At 36.8% G+C, this 26,201-nt stretch overlaps 1 protein-coding gene across 1 annotated transcript in view; it reads right to left on the bottom strand.

Moving 5' to 3' along the window:
• Nucleotides 1-925: 925 nt before the first annotated feature.
• TUB (TUB bipartite transcription factor) overlaps nt 926-26,201 on the bottom strand; it is a 45,950-nt gene continuing 20,674 nt past the window's right edge. The window contains exons 5-12 of the mRNA XM_070957456.1: nt 20,177-20,338; nt 18,749-18,870; nt 17,080-17,271; nt 13,420-13,532; nt 12,766-12,880; nt 7,421-7,519; nt 4,074-4,245; nt 926-1,059 (exon numbers count right to left, since the gene is read on the bottom strand). Of these exons, the coding sequence (XP_070813557.1) occupies nt 926-1,059; nt 4,074-4,245; nt 7,421-7,519; nt 12,766-12,880; nt 13,420-13,532; nt 17,080-17,271; nt 18,749-18,870; nt 20,177-20,338 (1,109 nt within the window). The remainder of the gene's footprint in view (nt 1,060-4,073; nt 4,246-7,420; nt 7,520-12,765; nt 12,881-13,419; nt 13,533-17,079; nt 17,272-18,748; nt 18,871-20,176; nt 20,339-26,201) is intronic.

The raw sequence follows: 26,201 nt of genomic DNA, 5'->3' as shown, positions 1-26,201 counted from the left end.
TTCTCCAGGGTAAAAGACAGAAAACTTTCTTGGACAGAACATGCCACACATGAAACCTGAGACATCATACATGTTGAAGCACATTTTTTTTCTTTCTTTTAGAATATTCCCCAATTTTTAGTTAGTATAACGATTCAGCATCATTTCTCCCATTCATTTGGTGACTTCGTATAATCAAACTTCCCTTCTTAAAAACAAGAGTGAACTGACATCAGAAAGTGAGATTTAAAACACAATCTATAAAATAACACCTTGGAGTACAAGTGAGTTGTGCAATATTAACTTGTGCTTCCGATTCCCCCCCCCCCGCCCCCCATTCCATTCCCCATCAGGATTAAAAATTTGTCAGATTCCTTCCCACATAAAACAGTATCACAAATCAATTTCGGTCTTGGCCTTTGAGAGTAAACGCTACCTTGTTTCTTTCTTGAAAAAAGTTTGCATCTTTCTCACAGTCTTATGTTTGAGATGGGTGATACAAAATCCTCAAAAGTGTGAATGAAATCTTGAGGTATGCTGACAGCCTCCGAATATGTCTTAAATCCAAAACTAGATCTGTGTTGTGATAGCTTTTATGGGTTTTTTTTAAAAAAGACATAATTGATCCCAATGGTGTTTTCACTTAAGCCACAATTATGTGCATCTTTATAACGGAACTGAGGACATTAAGATAGGACTTCTATTTATAGAGCTCTGATGCCACTTCCAGAAAAATAGAGAATAAGCGGGGAAAACATTCCTGAAAGTCTTGAAATTTTAAAATATTTTCTCTTCATCAAAAAAGGTTGGTCCTTCAGAAAACAAATTTTACCTGCCTCATAAGGATATGTGACCACTGATGACACCAGAGAAAATGTGGAATGTATGTTTTCTTCTTACAGTGGCACATGGTTTTGGCTGCAGTGAAATTTAGGGCATAACTTGTTCACTCACAAGCTAGCTTGCTGTCAAAACTGGACAGGGCAATAGCAAAGGCTTGTACTGCACACATAGGATAATTATAATCCATTGTAAAAATATCTTCTGCCACACGGCCAAACTGCATCACTATATAGTCAGCTGAAAGAATAAAGAAATATAAAGATATGACTTTTAACACATTTTAGATTATGAGGACTGTACTAAACCAAACTGTATAATTAGAAAAAAAGAAGTAACGTCTATCTCCTTAGATTACGGTAGCTGAAATCTGAACTAGGACACAGTGTTCTTCAGAAAGCAATGAAATACTGAGCAGCTGGGGAATATGAAGCCACAGCAAAATTAAAAGTGTACATTCAAAACTGAAGTTTGACTAAAATTAAGCAAGTAGGGCTTGCCTATATATACTGCTCAAAAAAATAAAGGGAACACAGAAGACATCCGAGATCTGAATGAATGAAATAGCCTTATTAAATACTTTGTTCTTTACATACAGTAGTTTATACACTGCTCAAACAACTAAAGGGAACACAAAACTTCTGTATGTGACGAACAAAGTATTTAATAAGGCTATTTCATTCATTCAGATCTCGGATGTCTTCTGCTTGTGTTCCTTTTATTTTTTTGAGCAGTGTATTACAAATCACGCAACTAGGCCAACTCAGATACTCAGACTATATTTAAGGGGGAAATATTTGATGTAAAGATAGTAAACAGAAGCTATTTTAATGTTTATATTTTAATCACTAGGTACAATAGTAGGGAATTTAGGATTAATATTGCTTTTCCTGATTTTTTTAAAAGAACATTTTTATGTTCACAAGATCAAGTGCATCTATTTTAGGAATAACTATTAGCGACTTCTTTATAAACCTAAATTTCAGTAGTGATTGTCAAGTATTTCTTAAGATATTATCAGTCTACTTTAAATTATTTCATCAATAAAATAATGAATTGTTTCATCAATAAAATGTTGAATTTTAAATATTATGACTATTTGTAAAGTCTGCATATATACTATTTTTTGTTTTTGTTTCATTTATTTTGTAGTTTTGTAGCTCATTTACTTTGTTTCTCGATGTTTTAAAATAGATTTTAAAAATGTTCTGATAAAAAAAAAAAGAAAAGAAATGTTGCCCAGCTGTGTGGTATCCGCCACTTCCGCACATGGCACGGATGTCCTTATAAATGACATTCTTTATAAGTCAGGAAACAGAAAAGGATCCAAAAACGCTGGTGGGATGAATAGAACAAAATCAGAAGACAGCTGCAGTGACTGGAAAAGACTCAGCAAGCTACGCTTTTTCCTTCCACTTCAGCTTCCATATTGTTAAGCCGGCTGATCCCCCAAATAGCTGCTTCCCAACATGCTTTGCGAACCCACTGCTGAAAGGACAAAATTGAAGCCTGCCAGCCAGCGCTTAGAGCAAAGTTAGGATGTGGTGAATGAACCAGTGATGAAGAGAAGAACTACTTCCTAAGCAGGCATTTCTGGGGGGGCTTTCATCAGATTGATGATGTTTCTTCTGGCACACGTTAAAATGGTGAAGGCACACCATCTGCCCCCCCCCATCACCATTAAATGATGAGGTCAAAACTACATCTGATAACCGTGGGCATTAGGATATCTTTATAGATTGAATTAAGGAGGGCAAATTTTAAAAAATATGCATCCGACCAGAAACTATGCCTCCATTATAAAGATTTCACCTCTCTCAAAAATAATTATTGTATTATGGTTTGTCACACAGTTAGTCAAGATATTCAAGACTGGATCTGGCATTTTTATCCACCTATCAAGTCCTTCCCAATGATCTGGGATAGACAGATGTGGATGTTGATGGTCCTAAAGGTATTGTTGCAGGATGTAAGCTGTTTTGAGTAAAGCTGCCTTTTGCAATTAACTGATGTCACTGCTGATAATGTTGAAGTGATGCTCCAACCCAAGGTGCCTATTACCATTGGTGCTACCTTTGCTTTCTTTTGTCACAGTCATTGTATTTTGTTATCTTCTCTAATTCTTCCTCTTCTATTCTGCTATCTCCAGGTGATTAAATTGTACACCACCCAGAGCCTCTCTGTGAGGATGATGAGCGGTTAAAAAGTTTGATACATAAATAAAACACTGCCACATCCACTATCTCAACTTTTTTGTCTTTCTTATCAACAAGTTATTAAGTCTTGGGTGTTATGTGGCAGGTAGGGTGGCACTCTTCAGCTAAATTAGAAGCTGTTTATGTGCTACTCTGAGAACTAGCTATCAGTGCCTTAGCTATTCATATTTTATTTCATTTTACTCTTTGCTTCTGCTAGCTCAACCCTTGAGGATACAGTAGAGGGACTACCGTATTTTTCAGAGTATAAGACGCACTGGAGTATAAGATGCACTTACCTTTTTTGGTGAGGAAAAGAAGAAAATCTCCCTCTGCCTCTGAGCAATTTTGCCTCGTTGCAGCAAATAGCAAACAGCCTGCTTTACTTTCATTTTTGTTTTCAGCATAGCTTGATTAGCACAAGGGAAAAAAAATCTGCTCCAGCAATTTACCTCTTTGCAGCAAGCAGCAGAGCCCTGCGCAAAACAGCTGAGAGCAAATCAGCTAAGAGTCGGGAGGCCAATCCAATCAACTTGTGCTAATTAGGCTGTGCTGAAGCTGAAAGGAGCTGGTTTTTCTTGCTGTTTGCTTGCAAGGAGGTAACTGCGAGGCAGAGGCCAAAGAGTGGGGGCCAGTGAGTGGGCGGGGCTACATTCGGTGTATAAGATGCACCTAAATTTTCATCCCTTTTTAGGGGGGGAAAGGTGCGTCTTATACTCTGAAAAATACAATATATTCAAGCCAGAAGAACACAGATGAGTGTTTTAAACTGAAAATAGTTGGGAAGTCTTATTAGAAACGATTGCCCTAGATTTCACCCTTGTCAAAAACTTCATCAAAACATCAAAATGAATGAATGACAACCATCCGAATTGCCCTATTCATAGGTATGCTATCAACATCTGAGAACAGGAAACTGCAGTAAGAGAAATACAACATGAATTTTGGTTTGAGGAAACCTAACATATCTTTAGTATCATTGTACAGAGGATCTCATTAGATTTCAGAAAAGCAAAACAGAAAAGTTCCAACAAGTTTAACTAGAGAAGTCATACTTACGATCATTGTCGTGAATAATTTGGAAGTTTTTCACTGAGGCCTGTGTTACACGGCCATGGAAATTTAAAACATAAGACTGAGTATCATCATTCCAGACTGGAGTTTTGTTGTGCAGCTCAATCACACTCTCTGTGTTTTTGTTTTGCCATCTTGAGAGGAGTGTTTCGTGTTCCTATCAGAACCACGGATATAAGTTTGAGTTTAGCCGAAAGCTATCTGCCGCTCTTTGAATATATACCAATTCCCCATTCCAGTGTTCAAAACCTTCCTAAAATAAAATCCCTAGCCCTCCCAAATCAACTGCTTAGATTGTCAGACCTACATGCTATTCTAACTCCATTTGTCATTGGGGAGCATACTGAGATCAACTAACAAACACAAACACTAACTCTTGTTACATTCTAGACTTACATAGTAAAGTAGTATAAGCTAGTTTGGAATCAGTTTGGAAATCACAGCCATGTCAAAATACGGTACTTCCCAGGTCCTGTTGTAGTTCATATTTCTAGAGGGGCAAGGTTTGCATTGCATTTGGGACCTTCTATATGTCATAGCAAATGGATATAGCAGACTTGCAAGTGACCGAGCATTAAATCTTCACACATAGATATACTCTAAGCATTTCTATTGGTTTTAACAGGAGGCAGTGGCACCTATTATCTTGCCAATGTTGAAGAAGAATAAGAACGTAATTATATATATCAGGCTGAGGCAAAAATATAGAATTGAAAGAATGCAAATGTCTTCAATGACAGATACGAATATGTCAATATATTTTTCCATATTTGCCAAGAAAGTATTTGCTTTACTCCAGTAACTCCATTTTAACCTTCTTATTAAAAGATATGAGAAGAATGAAACCTTAAAACTTTTACAGATCTGGGGATAGCAATGTCTCAGATTTTAAGAAGTAGTATTTTTTATTGTCATTGCTCTCTTCATAGTTTCAGTGCAGAATTCAAGTAGCAATAAACAGTTCCTTGTAGCAAGTCATTACTCTGGTGTTAGAAAAGAAGATCTTCTATTAGTTACTGCATAACTGCTGGCAACAGAGCCTTGTTGTATGCATGACTGCAGTTTATTATCCACAACTCTGGATAGTTGAGTGCTTCAGATCAGATAGAAGCATCCATAACATGTGAAGACTCCTTGCAGCAGACAATGCTGAACATAATCTATTCACTTATATTACCAGTGTAACTAGGAGAGAATAAGGGCCTCTCCCTGCTCCTCACACTTAGACTGAAGATTCTAAGATTTCTCCCCCCCTCCCCCCCTCCCCATTGACAGACTTATGTCTTCATGCTTTGTTTGGCTTACAAAGAAAAAGCACAACAGCCTAAAGAGTGGGGGTAGGAGGGTGGGCAACAAGAGCCAGAGAAAAGGCAGAATTGGAAGAATAAATTTGTATTTCGGATTGTTTTCCTGATTCACTTTTAAAACATGCAAACTTTTTTTCCCTTAAAGGCTGCACATATTGTGCTGTCATTTATGTTTTTCTCTCCATTCTCAGCATTTCTGCCACTAGGACACAGACTGATTGTATGTAACCCCGGTACTGTCTGCTGAAGAGCTTGTGTGAATCTTGACACTCAGCAGGAGCTCCGAACACAACTTTTAGCAATCTTTTAGTACTGTCTGCAGAAAAGCTTATGTGAACCTTGACACCAAGCACAGGGCTCTGCAAACAACTTCTAGCAAACCAACTCCTGCTGTTGACAACGGCATGTTAAAAGTCAACATGCATAGACCTAAATCCAATGAATACAAACCAATCAAATGATCTGTGGCCAATCATACTTGTGCTAGTAATTAGCATATGTAGTATCTGTGATATAGAAATGGCTAATATCTTTCATAGATCTTCAGGTACACTAAGTTGGGAAGCTACTGATTCCTGTAACTGCTTATATAATATATAAGAAATGAATTTTCAGAGGTCCCAGCCTCACCTGGCATTTTTTCTAGTTTATGATAAGTGTTATTTTTCATGACAAGTTTTTTAGATATAACAATGCTTATTTTAGACATAACAATGCTAACAATTGATGTTAGTAACAGTCATAGTAGTAGTAAATGGCTTTCTCTATTTTTCCCACTAAGTTGAAGAAGGGTCATTATGACAAGGTGAGTAAATCCCTGACTTCAGAACAGCCAGTTCAGGAACAAATGGAAACTCAAACCCCAAAGACCTGCCAGTCTCATTTTAACACAACTGGGAATTATAAACCCAATCTGTAGAGATTCTCAGTCATCCAGATCATGGTTGTCCCAAAGATGCTTTTTTCAGGAGGCAACTGGACTGTCTTGGTTTTTCTTTGAAGACGTTTCGCTTCTCATCCAAAAAGCTTCTTCAGCTCTGACAGGATAGTGGGAAATTGAAGGATTTATATTCCTTGCAGACAGTTAGTCAATTGTATCCTTTTAGAGGGTTGTTGAAGCACTTAGAGGTTTATCTGTGTCCTCAGGGTCACCTGAGTAGTGCTCCTGGTTCCTGTAGTCTGCAATTTTTTTTCCCTCTGGAAATCCATTCCTACTCCCACACCATTCAAAGGGTGTTCATCCCAAATTGTATAGCTAAAAGTCTGTAGAGATCCTCAGTCATCCAGGTCACGGTTGTTCCAAAGGTGCTTTTTCAAGAGGCAACTGGACTTTCTTGTTTTTTCTTTGACCACAGAAACCAGGAGCACTACTCAGATGACCCTGAGGACACAGATATACCTCCAAGTGCTTCAATGACCCTCTAAAAGGAGGCAAATAACCAACTGTCTGCAAGGAATATAAAACCTTCCATCCCCCACTATCCGGCAGAACTGAAAAAGTTTCTTGGAGAAACATCTTCAAAGAAAAAACAAGAATGACCAGTTGCCTCCTGAAAAAGCACCTTTGGGGAAAACCCAATCTATCTCATGGGGCGACTATGGAGAAATCATTAGCAGAGGAAACACAATTTAGGCTTTTTTCACTTCCTGGAGGAATGACAGAACACAAATCTAACTAATAACAAATCCAAGCAGATCAGAGGGGTGAATTTTGTATGTTTAAGAAACATTTTTTTCAGATTAAAACAACAATTTTTTTTAAAAAAAACCTGTTCTCTCCTGTTGCAAAGAATATAAATCTGGGATAGTGTTATAGCATCTGCCCATCCTCTGAATTCAATCCCTTTTTTCCCTATCCTCTGAATTTGTCCTCAGTGGCTATGAAAATATTTATAGATTAATTCTGGGCTTCTTCACCTATGAAGGAAATTAAAAAACCAATGTCTCCCAGGACTGACATGTAATTGCATCCTTAAACTTGGTTGAGGTAGCTTATGGTGATTGGGATAATGATGACTGACTTACATTCCGTGGTCTGATGGAAACTCTCTCATGATCCATATTCATTCCAGGTATGATGACACTCATTTTACGAGGACCCTTAAACCCCAAAACGTTTGTTTCCTGTTTTAAGACAATAAGATAAATACTGAAAATATAATAGACCTTTATCTAAGAGGGAGGGAGGGAGGGAGGGAGGGAGGGAGGGAGGGAGGGAGGGAGGAAGGAAGGAAGGAAGGAAGGAAGGAAGGAAGGAAGGAAGGAAGGAAGGAAGGAAGGAAGGAAAAACATAAATAGGCTCAGAATTTGGTACTGGGTACACTTTAGTTGTGTAATTAATGATTTATTTTTAACAGCAGCAGTATCAACAACGTAATTTAGCACTTTAAACATTTATATATCGTAGTGCTTTGATCATTCTAATGTACTTGATACATGCCATGGTAATCTACTAAAGTAAGTCACTTTAAAGCATTGTTCCTCAGCCTGATGCTCTTTAACTAAGGAGACCACATGAGCGTTTTCTGGAAATTAAAATCCAAAACATTTGAAGTGGGGAATCTATATTGCATCTATCTATCAGCGAAAGTTGAGAAATAGTGGACACCTACATACTGATGCTGTAGGAGAGAGATGGGCTCAGCCCTTAGTCACCTAATTTTATATCTTAGATATAAAACCCATATTGAAAAATATGTGACAAAATAAGAGGGGGGAGAGATGTAGGGGAAGGAGTCATGTTTCTTTCTTCATTTACTACTGAGTGTACTAAAGGAGTCTAGGCAGAGTACGTCTTGTTCCATAATTCCCTCCTCTGTCAACTGGCAGTTAGTGTTCAGATTCTGCTTATTGCTTATCTCAAGCAGATTTGAATGTGTCAGGGCTGCAAAAACCCATCTGCTTATTTTTGTTATTACATTTCTTTCAACAAAAAATTAAAGGCATTGTAACCAGTTGGTTAATCGTGAACTGAGTTCCAAATAACAGTTTTATGAAACTGATCCGTATTTAAATGGCCAAGAGATCAACAACAGATGGTTTCTCCTTCGAAATGTGATTGTATTTCTAATGAATCTATTTAGAATTCCTCTACCGCTGCAGTTTTGACAGTGACCATTAGGTGCCGTGGCAGCTGTATTAATGACCAACAGCAACAAGAAAATGAAAGCAAAATCATGGCTTATTTTACTTTTACTTAAACAACATTATGAAAAGTCTCTGCATCTAGGATTTAATCAACAATTCAACACTTAATGGATATTACAATAATTTTTGTAATTATTTTTAAAGACGGGATGAATGTTGGAAACTTTCTATATGAATAGGAAAAGGTTTTATTAAAATGCATAATGCAGTTTTTCTTACTACCAGTGCTATAATAATACCATCATTTAAAAAGAATATTGGAATTGATTGTTTTTGTGTGAGCAAAAGCAAGCTGTTTGAGAAAAAAAAAACTGTGCTTCCTCCTTTCCCTCTCAATTGAGCCTTCTCACCAGCATCAGCGTGGCAGTTGCCAAAAAAGCTGCAACCTTGACACAGATGTGAGTGGAGACATGTGTCCTGAAGCCACCAGGAAACCAAGTACAGTAGCCAAATGAAAGTACTGTTTTTCCTTCAGAAGAAGTAGATGGTCCAAAAGCAAGGGGGGGGGGAGTACAGAAGTCCAACAACACAAAGCAGTGTAAAAAAGAATGCAATAGCTCTACATGCTGGCCAGTAAAAGAAGAAGAAATCTCAGAGAGAAGGGACTTAAGATAGAACAGGCTTAAGAAAGAAACACTGATGCATGCTAGTAATACTATAGAGTTGTGATGACAAACCTATGGCACGTGTGCCACAAGTGGCATCCGGAGCCATATTGGTGGACACGCGAGCGTTGCCCTAGCTCAGTTCCAGCATGCATGCGCGCACTGGCCAGCTGACTTTTGGGCATTCCAGGCTCACCAGCTGTTTCCGCCCTCCGGAGGGTCTCGGGGGGGGGGGAGGTCCGTTTTTTGGTCTCCCCGGGCTCCAGAGGCTTTCTAGGAGCCTGGGAGGGTGAAAACGGCTCCTCGCCCCCCGCCGGAGACCCTCTGGAGGCTGGAAACAGCCCGTTTGCTGACTTCCGGTGGGACTGGAAGGCCCGTTTTTTGCTCTCCCCAGGCTACAGAAGCTTTCTTGGAGCCTGGGGAAGGCGAAAACGGCCTTCCCCACCCCGTTTCTGGCCTCCGGAGGGCCTCTGAGGGGGTGAGGAAGGCCGTTTTTGCCCTCCCCAGGATCCAAGATTTGGAGCCTGGGCAGGGTGAAAAATTGGCCTACCAGGCCCACCGTGTCATTGCGTGCCAAAAGCGGGGGAGTCACGTGCGCATGTGGGGGGGAGGGGCGCATTGAATTATGGGTGTGGGCACGCACACTCCCCCCTGCGATCCCCTATGCATGTAGATTAGGTTTAAGATCAGGTATTTTCATAACAGAGATGTTATTACTTACGATTAATATTAGTATTATTTTTAATTTATTGTCTATTGCTGGTCGATAATAAAATAATAAATAAAAAATAATAAATAATAAAATTTTATTCTATTCTTCTATTCTATTCCCCCTGCACTCCCTCCGCTTTTGGCAAGCGATGGCAAAAAGGTTAGCCATCACTGCTATAGAGCATAATATATAGATAATGAGTCCAGAGTACAGTATATTCAATTACAATAGTATAGAATATAGTAGTTGTCTTGATAATAATTATCATTGTAATACCGGTAGTATATAGTAATAAAACAGAATATAGAAACTTACACATAGTACTTTTATATGAATTTACAAAATAAAACATCTTCTCAACTCTTCTAGAGAGAGATAAAAAACCCCACATGCCCAGGGTCCTGTGCTTTTGTGTTTCTCTTCAACCTGGGTCACTCCAATTGAACATGGTTTAAAAAACAATTTATGACGAGGTTTTTCTCCAATGTTCCCAGCAATATTTTTAGAAACCTTCCTGATACTAAGCAATCCTAAAATATATGACCGAAAAAGAATACGAGTTGTTTTATTTTGGAAGTTCTTCATTTCTATTACTCTTCACTAAGATTAGATTATCCTGAATATTTTGAGAAAAAGGAAGTATCTTAAACTGCCTTAAACGATTATGTGTAGCAAAGAATCCTAATTTTCTTTTAGCTTTTGCCAGACTGGAAAGGGAGGATGCTGTTTATTTTATTTTCTTCCTTCATTTTCCTCCCACAGAAACTATATGAGGTAGTTTGCCTTAGAACAGGGGTGTCAAATTCGATTTCATTGAGGGCCGCATCAGGGTTGTTTGACCTTGGGGGGCCAGGGTTGGCATGGCTAGCTCGACATCACTTGTGTTGGGGGTGCCTGTGGTGGCCTGAGCGCTCTGCCAGCGAAAACAGGCTCCTGAGCTGTTTTCAGCTGTGACAGCTTCCTGCAATCCTCTGCCAGAGAAAACGGAGCTTGGAAGGGCTGCCCGTGGCCCTCGCAAGCTCCGTTTTCAGCTGCAATGGCATCCTGCAACCCTCTGCCAGCGAAAACTGTTTTCACTGGCAGAGACACCACAGGCCAATCCTTTGCTGTTTCCAGGGCAGCCCTGCAGGCTAGATCTAAGCACCCCGTGGGCTGGATCTGGCCCCCGGGCCTTGAGTTCGATACCCCTGCCTTAAAGAGAGTGACTGACTGAAATTCACCTTGTGAGTTTTGTGGTGGAAGATGGTCTTGAATCTTGAGTTCCCATACTGTAACCTTGAATCATTCTAGTATTAACTTGGCACCTTTGCCATTATATTAGAACACACTTCAGGCATTTTAAAGAATAAAGAAGATGATCTAGTATGTCAGGAATGCTTCCCGCTGGCTTCTAAAGTCAACACAAACGCTAAATTTTATTTTAAGAAAATGTCATTTAAAACATTTCTGGACTTTGCAGGACTGAGCAAACTAATAATAATTTGCAAAACAATGCTGGCTCAGGACATCTAGATACTCCTCCATTATCAAAGACCAAGCTTAGTCATTTCTCCTGTCCCTCAAGTTAACAAGAGATTTATGAAGACCCCAGCCTAGCAAATCAATAAATAAATTCAGTGTTAAACTCAAAGTATTAATTGTTCAGATCTTGTTACCTAATTCCTTCTCCTTTTCAAGAAATATGGTTAAAGATTTTGCAAGACAGGGTCTTTCCCTAGAATGTATTTTAATTCTTTTTATATCTTAATGATCACATGCATCTAAAACATCAGTGAATCATTCTTGCTTCAGGGAAACCCAGGGTTTCAATGGGAAAAGTCACTCCAGGGTAGAAAATTCTGGGAATGTTTGTTGTACCCAGATGAATCATCCAGTCACCTTCATGAATAATTGGGTATATTTACCATTTTTAATTACACTGGATTTAAAACCAGTATTAATACATCCAATTCAGTGCACTGTAAACTGTAGATGTTTTACAGATGGTGACTTCAAAGGTAACTCCACAAATAATAATACTCCACAAAGAACCCCTTGTTGAACAATGCCAAGTCCATGCAGCTGAGAAGAGCAGTCTTGCACAAGTGACAGAATGGTTAATTTCACAGTATTTCTTGGCCTTTTATTCATTGCTTTGGCTAAAATTGAACTATGCTTCATACAATGTCATGTTAAATAGCATCATCATGCTGCCAGGCTAATGTAGAAAGCAAGTAGATGCTTAATCTGTTTTTTATTCATGGTCATACTGATGGTCTGTGTTCCTGGAAATGAGAGCAACACAGTAGCTACATATCATATTAAATATTATTTGGCACAGGAATAAACCAATTGGATCAATCTAGATGTTGCTTTCCCCAGTAATTCCAAGTTGGGGCTGGACTTTTTCCAAGATATCCATCATCCTGAATAAAAATAATTCCTTTAATATTGCACAGGGCCCTTGAGCATCCTCTTATTTTGCAAAAATGATTGTTCTACAACCTCTTTTTAAAAGAAATTATATTTTGTTCTTTCACTGGAGAAGTACGTAGAGTAGCATACAGATAAATAAAGGCAATTTGAATTCATAGTATAAAAAACATAACAGGAAAGAAATGAACGTTGGAAATTAAAAATGAGAATACTGGAATGCCATTTTACAATACTAGATGAATCTTATAATGTCCAATTCTAATGCAAAGACTATGCTGTTATGGTACTAATATACCCCTAATATATGTGTGAAGCTGTAAACACCTGATACAAAGAGCATATGTATACAGTAACTATTCTTTACATAGAGTCCATGAAAATACGTATTCTGGAATTATAAACATGTTGAAGTTATTTTATTACTCAATCCAACAATTGTTATTTATTCTACTAATACACATTTGCTTTTTTTTGCATAGGAAAATACTTACATAGCAAATAGCAGCTAACTCCTGGCGTAGATTACTTGCCTCCAAACTCGATGTTGTTTTCACTGGGTTAACTCCATTATCGTAAACTGTAAACTTAGTCCCCATGAGATTTGACCTATTATTGAAGTAAAAGAGTAATCACTGTCCAGTACTAAATATGGTACTTTATTTATTATCATGAAAACTGGAATTGTGTTTCCCCTAAACCAGGAGTGGGGAACTATGGCCCTTTTATGACTTGTGGATTTCAACTCCCAGAATTCCTGAATCAGTCACGCTGGCTCAAGAATTCTGGGAGTTGAAATACACAAGTCATAAAGGGGCAATAGTTCCCCACCTCTTCCCTAAATCTTCTCTTTTTGACATTAAATGTATCCATTTTCTAAGTTATTAGGTATTGTATAACAAGGGTATGGACTAGAACTGGGAAAATTCAAGTCTGCAGAATCCTTGATGTTCTCTGAGCTTGGTTATTTGCTTGCATATGTTTTGTTACCCAACTAGGCAATATTATCAATGCTAATAAGTATAGAGCTTATTCCCTTTTACCTACATGCAGAGACAATGCAAGTTTACAAACATAAAGAGGTTTGAATTGCTTTAAATCTCAAACCATTTCACACTTAAGCATACATTTTAAAAGTAGATGTTTACCTTAATTTTCCAATGAAACTCTCTCCTCCTCGTGACAGGTCTGTTGGGTCAATGGAGATGAGGTAATTTGAGGTTTTGCTCTTTTTCCGTTTCCTTCCAGCTAATAAAAATATCTAAAACATATATAATTTAAAAAAGTCAAATTCTAAGCAGAATCTGGTGGAACCATTGAAAAAAAGAAATCATGAGGATTTTTTTCTTGACAATAAGAATAATTAAAGAAAATGAGAATTATGAAAAGATGGGTTGAAAAAAACAGTAGAGAATTTTACTCTCTTGGATCCATTATAGATGGTTTAAATAATTAACCTAGAACATTTTGTTAAAGATTTACATTCTGCTTAAATAGTCTCCTTTTAATGAAAGGAAAACATTTTCCAGTTCAGATCAGAATGCAGAATCCCGCTATAAATAATTTGAAGAATCCAAACATGGAATTATCTAAGAGCAAAGTAGACTTTAAACAGTGTATTTAAAGCATTGTTTATTCTCATTTACTTTTTTTTTCCCAATGAGTTCCAACTTATCAACCACTTGACATTATATCTAGACAGCATAAACAGAGTGAAATTCACCAGGCAAGCAACAAGGGGTAATTTTCAAACTTATCTTCCAAAGCATTTGCAGCGCTGAATCTACATCTATATTTTCTTCTCATGGAATGTAAGATGACCCCCCACTTACCTATCAATTCATAGGTAATTATTTGCCAGAGGGGGGTGGACTTACCTTCCAGTTGGGCAAATACAGTACTGTGGAGTCAGCCTTCATTAATCTACCTATCAGCTGCAAAGCATGACACAACATTTAGATTTTTTTAAAAAATTCATTTTCAGCTTTATGCTGGACTCATCTGGATGGATTGCAATGTACCAATTCACAATAGAGTTTCAGCCTGCATATCAAAACACACTAAAAGAAGAAAGAAGTGCTTAATGACAGAGTGCTTTGCATGAAGAAAGTTCCAAGTTCAGTCTCTGTTGGGATAGACACAAAAAAATAAATATCCCAACAGAAATGCTGCTATTGCCTCTGAATATAACTTGGTGTACTGTTTATTGCTCAAGGAGTTGTCATAACATGAAATTTCCATGCAAATTGGTTAGATGACACATTACCAGTTTCAGAGTATCTAAAAATAATGCTCAAATGGTAATGGGTAAATACACTCAATACCATTCAAGCATAACATACCCTATTGCCAGCCTTGCAAGATAGTCCAAAAGGCCTATCCAGAAATGCTTACTCCCACTTTATTGTAACGCTACATTAACAGAATCTTGCAGGTTTGAAAATGCATCTCTCCCACCACCCCCTGCTGCCTTTACAGTCCCATAAACTAGGAAGGGTCTCTTCTAACCCTTTTCCTCCATTCCTTCTGTGGTCTGAGCTGCCTCTTTTTTGACAATTGTCTAGTCTGGGCTTTTCCTCCTGTCTCTCAAAGGCATTCTCACAGACCATTACACCTATAGACCAATTCCATCTAACTCTAAAGGGCAAGAAAAAGGGAAGTTGGTTAATTAAACCTCTGAACAAGAATAATTTCCCCCTCCTTGAAATTAAATAGCAAATGAGTACTTTACAAGGTACATTATGAAGCCGGATTTGCTTGTTGAAGAAGGAAAGAATAGACTACAGATCCCCTCCATGTTGTGATGAAATTTGTCAGGAAATAGGAACTCTAACACACATAGACCTTTAGGAATATTAAATAAGTATAGTAAGTAAATACCATGGTGTCAGAATTTTATTTTATTTGTTCATGCCCAAGGCAAGCACCTGATTTCCTTCAAAATTTATCTTTTTTCTGATGCCTAGTTAGATGCTACCTGTTACCTTCTGATCATTTTTCCTCTTTTGCTACTTCTTTCTTTTAGCCAAATATCCATCTATGTTCATATCTTTGTTTATATTTTCTAAGAAACTCTATTTTTTAAAACAGATATTCCTGTTGTGTGGTTTGTAGCTCTTCTAGCTAGAATGCAAACTGGCAAGGTGGAGGCCAGGTAAAGCTTAGGCCTCTTCAAATTAATTACTGAGCCTTGCAGTTAAGGTACCTGGTTTTTAGCAAAGTAGCAGGAAAAAAATGAAAGTGTGTTCCTTCTTTTGCTCTTACTCTAGTTCTGTCTATTGTAGTGATTTACTCAATTATCTTAGACAGGTGGCTATTTAACTAAACCATTTGAAAACTTCTAGCAGAATGGAGTCTACCACTACTCTAGCAGACTCTTCTGCTGTTTAGTAACTTATTATCATGAAATTCTTTTTGATATTCAGCTTCAATTTACATTCTCTCAATTAGTTGGTCCTTTTTCTGCTCTTAGAATCCAAAAAGTTTACATTCTTCTATATAAAGGCCTTTTAGATATTTCTAAATTGTTAGTGTCATTATCTCTCCTTAGCCTTTTACTTTTACACGTTAAACATCTTCAGCTTCTTTAATCCCCCCCCCCCCCCCGGATTTCTGACCTTTTGTCATTCTAGTAGCATTTATCTGAACTCATTCCAACTTAGAAATGGACACAATATTTGAAATGCAGTCCAAACAACACACTAGTATCTTCCATGATCTGGATGCAATGATTCTACAAATGCTGTCCAAGATTGCACTGCCTTTCTTAGCAGCTGCTTACTCTTGTACAAATGATTCTATTTCCAGATCCTTTTCGTGTGTCTGCTGCTAAGCCAGGCTCCCCAACCTTATATGTACATATTTTACTTTTCTGACCCAGATGCGCGTAGGCTTACATTTGTCATGGCTGAACATTCTCCTGTTCAAGCCTCCTGGGGTCATTTCTTCCATTCCATGTAGGTAATTAGCATATTCTTCTGCTAAAATTACAAGCATAGCATTTGCCTGGCAAATCACTATCATTGCTCCCTCTTCACTCTTCATCCCTGCTCCACTGTCCAGCATTTGAAGTTAACTTGTTCCTCTCCTTACTAAAGAGCCATAGAAAACTCCCTTATTCTTGTCTGCTCTTGTGAGTTTCCAACTGTATCTCCTTTTTCTAAAGAGTCTGTCATAGGGGCTGGATAAATTCATGGAAGACAGGACTTTCAGAGGTTATCACTTACGAAGTTCAATGTTAGCTATATGTCAGGAGCAGCCTGCCACTCAGCTGAGGACAACAACGGGGTGGGGGTGGGGGGAAGGGCATATGAATACTCCAGAAACATCTGATTGGTTATTGCAAAAAGCAAAATGCTGGTCTAAGACAGACTTTGCCCAAACTAGCAGGGAAGTTCTTATTGTTGAGACTGAGTGTTGTGGAAGTGCAGTAATTGAATGGCTGATATGTGATAAACAATTCAGTACTTACACTGTAATTATGAAGAATGTTATGACACAGAGGAGGTTCATATTCCAGTTCTGCAGCGAAATCTTCTCATAAACAATTTCGACTTAATTTAATGGGACTTACAACAAAAAAGATTGTAGCCTAAAGTGTGTCCACATAGTTTTTTTTTTTCCTCTCAGATATTCTTTCTTGCTTTTTGGGACATGCTGCATTTTCATCTATATTTTCCCATCATTATAAATACTTGTGATAGGGATACAACCTCCCCCTCCCATTTAAAAACACCTATAATTATGCAAGTTCTAGGTGCTTTCTATACTGTTACTTTTTTGACAACTAAGAAAATATGCTTTATGACCTTTTTACCATCCTCCCTTTCTAGATGGAGGTAATAGGTAGGGTACATTCCACGGTCCATTCCCTTCTTGTCTCTTGTGATTCGGCATTTGACAGTAACTCCCTGAGGAGCAGGTCTCACAGCAAACTCCTCCAAATCATCCACATCTATTACAGGGTTATTGGTTGAAGGGCTGGGCCCTGATGCTGTTTCCTAGAAGAGTAAGAAAAGTTGCCTCACTTTAAATCTACAAAAACAGCCATTAATGTAGAGATAAATCTCAATGGAAATTTGGTACTATAGAGGTAACATAAGAAACCCAGAACATACATGCATTCCGGACAGCTCACTTTCCACACAAAAGAAGACATGGGAGAATGTAATGCAATGGAACAAAACTGGATGTGATCTGAAAAGATGTACTGAATGTGCCTTGAAGAAGCACCTTGTGTTGCTTTTCAGCCTACTGATTGTCTCTTATCTAGCCTCTTCAGGTATTGTAAACATCACATGAGGTTATGCAGTGCATAAATGAAATGCAGTAAAGCAGCACAAGAGCAGCCTGCTTCTCTTTGATCCTGGAATCAAGAGAGGGGCATTGTTTTGCAAATGATGTTTCCAAGAAATGCTTCACTCAAATCTTTGCTGGAGCAAAGAACACCATTTGAAAATTTACAAAGTCTTGCTGGAAGATTTAAGGATGATAACCACCTCAGAAGAATTTTATTAGGTTTTAGTTGGTCTTAGGCTTGCAGCCTAGCATATCACCATTTAACTGGTAGCAGCTTAATGGACTCAAAACAAACCTCAAGAAAAGGAATATTTGTAAAAAAAAAAAAAATAGTTAACAGTATAATAAGATCAATCTAACTTGGTAATTTGAAAATTAATGATAATTAAATTCTCCCTTAACTGTTATTCATGTCTAGTTATTTATATATAAAATAAAATATGGTATTTGGTAAAACATTTTATCACCAGTATTTATTTATAATTAATATGTTTATTATATTTAAATGCTTCCCATCTCACCAACTGTTTTGCTATTTTCCAAACTAGTTATTAAAAACCATGGATCTTGTTGGGAGTAAATTTAGGATTTTTGTAGGCAACAGATCAATACTATAACCAACATTAGCTTCACACTGCAGTGAGAGTAAAAGGGACGGGCTACACTTACTTTCTAAACTTTAGAAGGTAGTCATGGAGCCTCTTCTATATTTAAGTTTCAATGCTAAAACTTTCTATTTTATATGCTACATTTTTTTAATAGTATCTTCATTGGCAGTGCCAGTTCCGCCAATCATCCACCATTCACAGAATGCTAACAGATTCTGTTGTGAAATCTTTACCCTTTTATAAACAACTTTGTTCAGCTTTGTATATATGAAAGAATTAATAGAATAAATTGCAAAGAATGTGTGTGGAAGCAAATTCGTGTTCCATCTTCACAATCACGGAATATCACATGATAGATGTGGTGCTACAGTTGCATCCAAAAAGTGAAAAGAGTAAATAAAATAAGAAATGGTTCTATACTTTAGCAAGGAGCTCACGACAGACATTAAATCTTTTGATGCGGAGAACCGTTATGAAGAATCCATACAGACAAGATAAGTCTACGTTATTTTAAATGTCTGGTTTAGGTAATTCTGAGGTATTTTTAAGTCCACCACATCAGATCACTCACCTTATTTGATTTCTTGCTTGTTGCAGACCCTGGTCGGGTATTACTATTTAACTGTGAGGAACTTGAGCTATCTTCATCCTCCTCATCCTCCTCTTCATCAAAATTCATGCTACTTGAAATGCCTAAGATATAGTCATTATATTTAAAGACCATATAACTACTGCATAATCAAACTGCTTGCTCTCAGAACATGCATTTTATTTACTATATCAGAGCCTCTCATTTCCATCAGTTTTGAAGTGCTAGAAAAAGCATACCTTTGATTGCACCTATTTATGCTTCTTATTAGTGAAGTGTAGCAGTTATCTATCAATAATGCTTTTAAGACCTTGTAAGATCTACTAATGTTTGCTCACATTCATATTCTTACAATAATATTAACAGCATTGACTAAGTGGGACTTTGGTAAAATGTAACAAAATGTTATTTGTTCTTTCAACTTGATTCATTGAAAAAGAAATGAAATCTATATTTCCTAATCATTAATGCTGCTACTGATATGTTTTGGAAAGAATATTAAATGAAACATTTGGTGCATTTCTGTCTAATCCATATTTCCTACCCACTTAATTTATCTACATTTATCTAATTTACAACAAGAGTTCCTAGAAGCTTCATGGAGAAATAACATAGATTAGTTAATGGCAAACTGGTGTTACCACCAAACATTTTAAGCAGATAAATTCAATCCAAGATCAAACAACTCTAAGGGCATACAAAATATCTGTCAGATAGTTTTCTAATTTCTTTCTGTTGCTTATTAAATGGTGTGTGCAGAGCAGTGGTGCCTTGCTCCTGGTTCGCACCGTTTCAGGAGAACCGGTCGTAGCGGTGGCGGGAGGCTCCGCCCACCCGCCCGGAAGTCATCAAATATGCTCTGCGCATGCGCAGAAGTGGTGCATGCGTGAGCGAACCGGTAGGAAAAGTAAGTAAAACCCACCACTGGTGCAGAGGCACTGACATTGGAGGAATAAGACATATTTCAAATATCAGCTGGAGAGGAGCTAATTGGCTGCCAAGCATGGCTAACTGTTGTATTTTATGAATTTTGCTTAGTGCTAGTAGCATATCCCTGGATTCAAACTAAGTTTTCATATTTGATGCATTTGATCATCCTATAATACAATACAAACCATTAGCATTTTTTGTATGGAGGGACAGGTAAGTATAAAATTAAACTTTAGACAAATTATGATGTCTTTGTAGACATCATAATTTACTAGCCCTAAGTAACACCCACAAAGTATATGAATTGCAATCTTTTTTGTTATCTGACAATTCTATAAGGATGCATAATGGCCCAATTTTGTGTGTGTGTGTGTTGATGATGATGATGACATAAAAAAAGTAAAGGTCTACTTTTGCTCTTCCCTCATCATATCTTGCAAACACCATGAAAAATATTTGAATATTTCAGTGATTTCTTACCTTTTTTCTGCATTGTTACTCTAAGGTCTTGTTTGCCTTGTTGGCTGGTAGCTAACACCTCTCCATTATCCTCATCATGGCAAGATTCCCCAACAGTAAGAATTTGAACTTGGCTCCCTGCTATCTGTACTTCATCTTGAAAAGCAGCTGGACCATCAATGCCTACCAACCAAGAATTGCACCAATGTCATATAAAGTATATGTCATATAAAGTATATAGTATAAAGTGTATGTGTGTATATACATATACATATACATATACATATACATATGTGTGTGTGTGTGTGTGTGTGTGTATTCTTAAGTTTTCGCAGGTGTGTGTATGTAAAAAGTTAAAATCTCGGGTGTTTTCCCACGTCATTATAAGTTTGTTAGTTAAAATGTTTAAAATCCTGGCTAAGATCACAGCTCAGAATCTTCTAAATTCCCAAACAAAACCCTTTTTAAGGTCTTTCAAAAACTCTGGCTGAAATATATATATTTTAACAACAGGTTATCTAAGAAGTCACATCTTTCTTCAATTATATTTGAAAATAGCTTTTAAAGGAAATCTGTAACCCACTCAGTAATTTTGATTATTGAACTGATTAGAAGTATAAACAGTAAAATAATTGCTGTCCGTATATATTTTTATAATTTGGAAAGAGGGAAGTATACTTGAAATAATTAATACAATATTTTGAATCTTTTGCAAAACAACTTATACACTTCTCATTCAAACTGTAATGTATAACTGATCATGGTTTTTTAATTTTAGTATGCTAACAATTTTTCCTGCAAAAATGTACTAAAAATGGATAAATATTATCTAATTCCCTAATTTTAATTTGTTTCATCTACCTTATTTTTTTTTTTACTAAAAAAGTAAAAGGGGACTAAATTCATTCTCATATAAATTGCACAATAAAAATTTAAAGTGCCAGATTGTGTATACACTCTTTTAGATTTGTTCAACCATTAACTGGCATCTACCATTAATTGGTATCAAACTTAAATTCTCACAAAACTAGAATGCTTTTACAAAGTTTTCATGAGGTTGCTTTTCTGGAAGTTAATGACAAAATCTGAAACTTTCACCATTGTAATTGTACCAAAATCATCATCACATGACCACAACCACAGATGCTACAATAGCCACAACTACAACTTGTTGAAAGCCCATCCCATATTTTTAACATATGTAAGCATAAGCCTTTCAAAGTAATATAAATTCAATTTGACAGGAAATAAGAGTTACCGAAGGTACTGTAACAAGAAACAAGCAGAAAATTGTATTAATAAGATGATAAAATTGAGCAAAATAAACTGAGGGTTACAACTAATGCCAGAAATAAGAAAATAAGTGACTATTTTTGGAACAAAACAGAAACAAAAAGAGGTGTTTGTTTTTGTTTTGTTTTGTTTTGAAAGGCTATGCCTATAAAAGATAGCATATGCCTACTGGAGTCCAGTTACTGGACAAACAGAAGCAAACAAGGTTCTTTTATAAGGTGGCAATTATCCAGATAAGCACTAAATGGCAACAAAGATCCAGACTAATTTCATTTATTTAGAAGTTTCAGAATTATTTGTTAGTTAAGATTTTTATTCTACTTTTCCTTCAGGAATGTGGCGCATATAGTTATGTGGATTTTTTTAAAAAAATCCTCATAACTGCTGTGCAAGCTAAACTGGACTAAAAAAGATTGTTTTGCCTAAAATCATCTCAGAGCTTCCATCTGAGGGTGGCCTTGAATCTGTGTCTCCAAGGTCCTACTGTATTATTTTATCTATAGTACAACAACTTGAAAAACAGGGCCAGGGCTCTAAATGATATGAAGAGCAGAAGAGACCAACAATTCAATTTCATAAATGTTAAGCTGCAAGGAAAAGAAAAGTCCAGAAAAAAGCAGAACTATTAAAACACAAAAATAGGTTATTGGAGGTGCTATAATTATTGTTAGAAACAGAATAAATACTGTAAAACTAATTTATTATTAAAACTGCATTGTGAAATTCTACCACACGTGCACTTGTATTTCTTTAGTTTAGGATCTGCTTCCAATTAAAACAAAAGTGAACTTGTGTAAGCAGTTTTGGTTCAGCCCTACTGCATACATCACTGCAGAATAAACAAACTAGTTTCGCCGGATGTAGAGCCGGCTGCTGCTCTTTCCCTTGGAATATTTAATATACTCAAAAGCCTAGTGTCTCCGCCATGGTGACATCTGCACATTAGAATTCTAAAGCACGACTAAAAAAACCTCCAGCCCTACTGAAAGCTGGCTCTGTAACTCTTTGAAGGAAAGGCTGGATTTCTTTAAAATAAGAATGATCAGAAAATAGCAGTAAAAAAAAAAAGCTGCCTTGTCTCTCTTTTTAAAATAGCATTTACTTTTGTGTACAGCTTACCAGAAAGTCACTTCATCAGCAAGTCTTTGATCTAATTCATATCTCTTGATTTTCAAGTGTCCCACATTTTAAAATTGTAGACAGCCAACAGGAGCATAGTATTTTCAATGACATGATTTCTACGAGAACATGATTTTAGATAACTGAGGATTGTGCAAAGAGGAGGTATTTTCTGGTGTATCATCTACTGAATTTCCATTGCATTCTGCCAAAACCAGCACCTCTTAATGGATGAATTTATTGTAACTTAACAAAACAGAGCAGAACAACAGAGTCGGAAGGGACCTTGGAAGTCTTCTGGTCCAACTCCCTATTCAAGCGGGAAACCCTATGCCATTCCAGACAATGGCTGTCCAGTCTCTTCATAAAAATCTCCAGTGCTGCACCACCCACAACTTCTGGAGGCAAGTAATTCCACTGATTAATTGTTCTAACTTCTCCTTAGTTCTAGGTTGGTTGTCTCCTTGATTAGTTTCCATCCATTGCTTCTTGTCCTGCCTTTAGGTGCTTTGGAGAATAAGTTGATCCCCTCTTCTTTGTGGCAGCCCCTTAGATAATAGAACATTGCTATCATGTACCTTGTTTATTTTTATACAGTAGGGCTTTTTGAAGCACTACTTAAATGATGCAGGAAATTCTCAAATGTTGGTGTATAGGTTTCCTAACAAAATAGGTTTCTACAATAGAGAGGATTAGCCTGTGATTGCAAGTCAATGCCTACAGATCTCCAAGTTATTCCTTATACTCATTCCCACATTTTAAGGCTTACTTTGACTATTGCTGTGTAGCATAAACTGTTTGCAACTTTTCTCCTCAGCTTTTTAAAAATAATACTTTTTATTTGGAAGAAAACTTCCACATAATTGATCTGATATAAATTATTTTCAGCAAGAAATTCTTTGCATGCGGCTCACAGACACAAATATCCACTTATGTGCATAAGACAGTGCTTTCTCTACACATATCATGTCTTTGCCTGCAGTACTTATTTTCTGAGAATTTGAAACATTTATGACCTGTGACCACAATTGAGCCCAAAATGTTGCTAAGCAAGACATTTGTTAAGTGAGTTTTGCCCCATTTTACAACTTTGCTTGCCACAGTCTTTAAGCGAATCAGTCCAGTTGTCAAGTTAGTAACACGGTTTTTAAATGAATCTGGGTTCCCTACTGACTTTGCTTATCAGGAGGTCACAAAAGGTTATCGATCACATAATCCCAGAACACTGCAACTGTCATAAATATTAACCAATTGAATTTTGATCATGTAATCAAATTTTGATCACATGACCATAGAGATGCTGCAACAGTTGTATGTATGAAAAATGGTCTAAGTCACTTTTTCAATGCCATTGTAACTTCGAACAGTCACTAAATGAAAGGTTGGAAGTCAAGGACTACCTGTATTTAACCCCATCACCACCACCAATAGTGGAATCTCAGCAAAAAATTCATTCCTTCAACCTACAACTATCATACTCTATTGCCTGCCCAGACCAAGTTCTCCAAGTTCAAATACCGTGTACAAATAGAAGACACATTATTTCTATGTGACAGCTGAATTTGCACCCTTCAACATCCAAACATATAAAAGGACTTTCCCCTTTTTTTCTTTCTCTTTAGTACCTTTTTCCTTTCCATTGAACCTGGATTGTCCTCAAAGCTCTGGTAGATTTGGAGGAGTCAGGGAGCATCTATGCTACCAACAGGGTCTGTCCTCCCAGCAAATGCACTTCAATGAATACAATTCTTAATCTTACCGTATTTTAGAAACATAAATATTAGCTATTTCATCCCTCCTTTATTATTGGGTAACTCAAGATGGCATACACACCTAATATTGCTTCCTCCTCCTATTTCCCCCAAAATATCAATCCTGTGGGTGATGGGCTGAGAATGAGTGACTGGCCCAAAATCACCTAGGTAGCATTCATGCTTAAGGTAGGCCTAGAACTCAGGCTCCTGATTTCAAGCCCAAAACATTAGGCGCTAGGATACATGGTGTTACATATATTACTGTTATACATTATTATATATTGATACACTAGTACTATACAAACATACATTTAAACTAAGTTATTATTAACAGCCGTTCATTTCAGGCTTTTTATCCAATTTCATTTTTAAGCAGAATTCTGCCTTTTTTAATGCAAACTAGATATCAAAAAGTAGCTTTTGAATACACTATTTGAAAATAAATATCCCATTAATTTCTAATAAGGGCAGATATGTAGCTCATTTTTTAAAAAAGAAAAATCAACTGGTTTTAAATTTAATAGTCTATAGGCATATTTGGCCAGATCTATAACTACAGTAAAAGAAAAAGTTGCATTGTAGAAGAACACCTGCAGTATTTGGCTCTGTCTCAATAAATTTATAAGAGGGTCTTTCATGAATGAGATTCAGAAAATCATTCAATGAACATTTTGTACAGTCTATTGAATATAGGATTAGAAAATACACCAGCACTTCAGCTAAAATGAATAGCCTTTACAAAGTCAGAAATCAAATGAATGTTTGTTAGCCAAGCATTGTATAATGTTATTTCTCTGCATAACTTAAAAATTAATCAGAACACTTTGGACAAGAAGGTATGTTACCTATATACCTATTTTAGGACATACCACTGAAGGTAGCATTTTGCAAATCTGCATGCATCTTCAGAAACAAATACATTAAATTCAGCAACCTCTTGTTCAAAATAACAAAACCAGAGGATGAGTTGAGTTAGTACAGATAACATAGCAGCAATGTGAGAATCTTGCCAAAACCAGGGATGATATTTGCCACATGGTTTGCATTTGTACAACAGAATCAAAATCATAATCTGTATATAATCAGTCACCATCACCCCTATTCCATCATCCCTGAAAAAAAAATGTATTATTCTCAGCCCAGATTATTTGGAATAGCAGAAGTGTGAGAATTAATTAATTCCAATATGGAAAGTAGTATGTCCAAATAATTTAATACACACAGACTTCTGGTGAGGGCATGGAGCACTAGATGAAAGAATGGGGACAGCCTTTATGATGAGATTGATGGCCGGATGCTGGATCTCTCTAGAGAAAGGAGAGATCATAAGATTGCCCACATGTACTCCAGGCAGCTGCTTCTCATAAACAGCCTACCGGAACTTTCTGCAGTCAGCTTATGAATCAAGCAGCTGGAAGTTGGAGGATTCCAGCTAAGCTCACAGTTGTAATGCAGCCTATATGTATTCATAAAGCTTGACCGTGCCTTGTTTCTTAATCCCTTTTGGAATTACTTTTTTACTGCTTTTCAAATATTAAGAACTTTTGAAATGGTAAGTTTTTATTGCATTCGCTGTGTGAGTCTCCTTCTTCTTAGCAAAATAAGTTTTAAATATGATTTAAGGATTTGAAAAAAAAAGTTTTAGGAATAAACAGCAAAAGGTTGTTTAAAATGTTGTTTCTGGAAAGTTAAAAATGAACTAAGGATCCAGATGGATTTGGATTTGAAATAAGTCTCTAAAATTAATTATAAGAGTCCATCCTTTGGAAAATTGCTGTTATTAGAATTCTTTAGGGGGGGAAAAATGAGAGGATGGCACTTTGAAGGTTGGACACTAGAGGGAACTAGAAGAAACTAAAGATTACAATTAGAGGAGAAGA

Source organism: Pituophis catenifer, unplaced genomic scaffold (genome assembly GCF_029215685.1).
Source record: "Pituophis catenifer annectens isolate HBS135680 unplaced genomic scaffold, rPitCat1.0.hap2 SCAF_1, whole genome shotgun sequence".
Classification (NCBI taxonomy): domain Eukaryota; kingdom Metazoa; phylum Chordata; class Lepidosauria; order Squamata; family Colubridae; genus Pituophis; species Pituophis catenifer.
Note: the sequence above shows the minus strand (reverse complement) of the source record. Positions and strands in the feature narration are given on the sequence as shown.